Source organism: Sinocyclocheilus anshuiensis, unplaced genomic scaffold (genome assembly GCF_001515605.1).
Source record: "Sinocyclocheilus anshuiensis isolate Anshui unplaced genomic scaffold, SAMN03320099.WGS_v1.1 scaffold1680, whole genome shotgun sequence".
Taxonomy (NCBI): domain Eukaryota; kingdom Metazoa; phylum Chordata; class Actinopteri; order Cypriniformes; family Cyprinidae; genus Sinocyclocheilus; species Sinocyclocheilus anshuiensis.
The window spans coordinates 1-1,600 of NW_015558569.1; the positions used below are offsets into that span (position 1 = coordinate 1).

A 1,600-nucleotide genomic window follows, 5' to 3' on the forward strand; every position below is an offset into this window, starting at 1 on the left:
GGAGACCAGCTACTGTTTGGTTACCCACATTCTTCAAAATAACTTCTTTTGTGTTCAGCACAAGAGAGAAATTAATACACAACATGAGCGTGAGTAAATAATGACAGAATTTTCATTTTTGGGTGAACTATCCCTTTAATGAAAGTGACGTGACGTGTAGCCAAGTAAGGGGTCCCATAATCAGAATTTGTGCTCTGCATGTACACACACCTGGAGCAGTGGGCAGCCATCTTTGCTATGTGCTTGTGTGTTTCTGACAGTAGTAGCGCAATCAGATGTGAACGATAACTCAGCCGCTGTTTGACAGGATCTTTAGTGTGTGCACGCTCAGAAAAAGCACACGTCAGAGCAGCACACGAATTAAATGTTTAACCGGCAAAGCTTTAAAGCAGATGGAAATAATGTAGTTTTGTGATTGTGAATAAGTGTAGTGTCCCGTGAGTGTAACTCTACCGCTGAGTAACATCTGATGTGAATGTTAATTCATGTTTATTTGTATGTATGTCTCGTACAGTATATTGAGACAGAGGTGCCAGAACTGCAGCTGATAGAATGTACTCTGTAGCACGATACTACCACATTTCTTCAAAAGCAGATCGTAGAGACATTTTAATCGACCACAATCAAAAATCATGATATCACACACCCCTACCATTTTCATGATTGATTAGCTGTTGCAGCCCATTCCTCTCACAGAAGACTGATGATCTACTCACCGGTCACACTGCAGCTCGGACGGCCAGCTGATGCCGAAGGTGAGCATGTCTCTGCTGCAGTCGGACAGAACACGCTCACACAGCTCTCTGCATGGCCGCAGGACACGCGTGTGATCCGTGCACTCGGGAACAAACGCCTGGCACAGGAACAGATGCACGTCAGGAGAACAGCGCAGGGAGAGAGAGTGTGTGTGTGTGTGTGTGTGTGCGCGTGTGTGAGAGCGTGTGTGTGAGTGTGTGTGAATACAAACAGTAATGACTGCAGATGGCTCTCTCCTTCAGTTTCCTTCCTTCTCTCGTTTAAATCAAAGGCTGTAACAATGGGGCCGAGGCCTTTCCTCTTGCGTATTACACAAAGCCCATTATTTGATACAACTACAAAAGCAGTGAAACCAATCCCTGTGAGGGAATCGCAGGAATGTGCTCTGAAACACACCGAGACACGACTGGGTAAACACTAAACCGATGGTGAACAGAGATCAACATTTATCTCAACTGATCTCCGAACCACAGTCTCAAAATATAAATGCTTGACATTTTGTGTTTTTAAACGAACAGACATGTTACATTTTGAACATATAAAATAAACCAAGGCATGTTTCGCATGTGCTCTTCCGTTGTATACGCTGTATTCAGAGCTCACAGTAACAATTAATGCTTTCCAATTTAATCTGAATTATTTTCAAAGTCTCTTCAAAGTGCGATGAGTGTAAACTAGTGCCGTCAACCCTAATCGCATCCAAAATAGAAGTTGTGTACGTAATATACGTGTGTGTACTGTGTATATTTATTATGTATATATAAATCAAAATAGAAACGTAATATACGTGTGTGTACTGTGTATATTTATTATGTATATATAAATACACACACATGACACATGC

General features: G+C 42.1%; 1 protein-coding gene across 2 annotated transcripts in view; it reads right to left on the reverse strand.

Annotated features, from left to right (window-relative positions):
- Nucleotides 1-650: 650 nt before the first annotated feature.
- The window catches only part of LOC107679555 (frizzled-6-like), a 3,660-nt gene continuing 2,710 nt past the window's right edge, over nucleotides 651-1,600 (reverse strand). Inside the window, exon 3 of one of the 2 annotated variants that reach the window (XM_016475135.1) lies at nucleotides 651-853. In XM_016475135.1, the coding sequence (XP_016330621.1) occupies nucleotides 713-853 (141 nt within the window). In that variant the 3' untranslated portion in view covers nucleotides 651-712. Of the gene's footprint in view, nucleotides 905-1,600 lie in introns of both variants that reach the window. The other variant, XM_016475134.1, reaches the window with a different exon arrangement.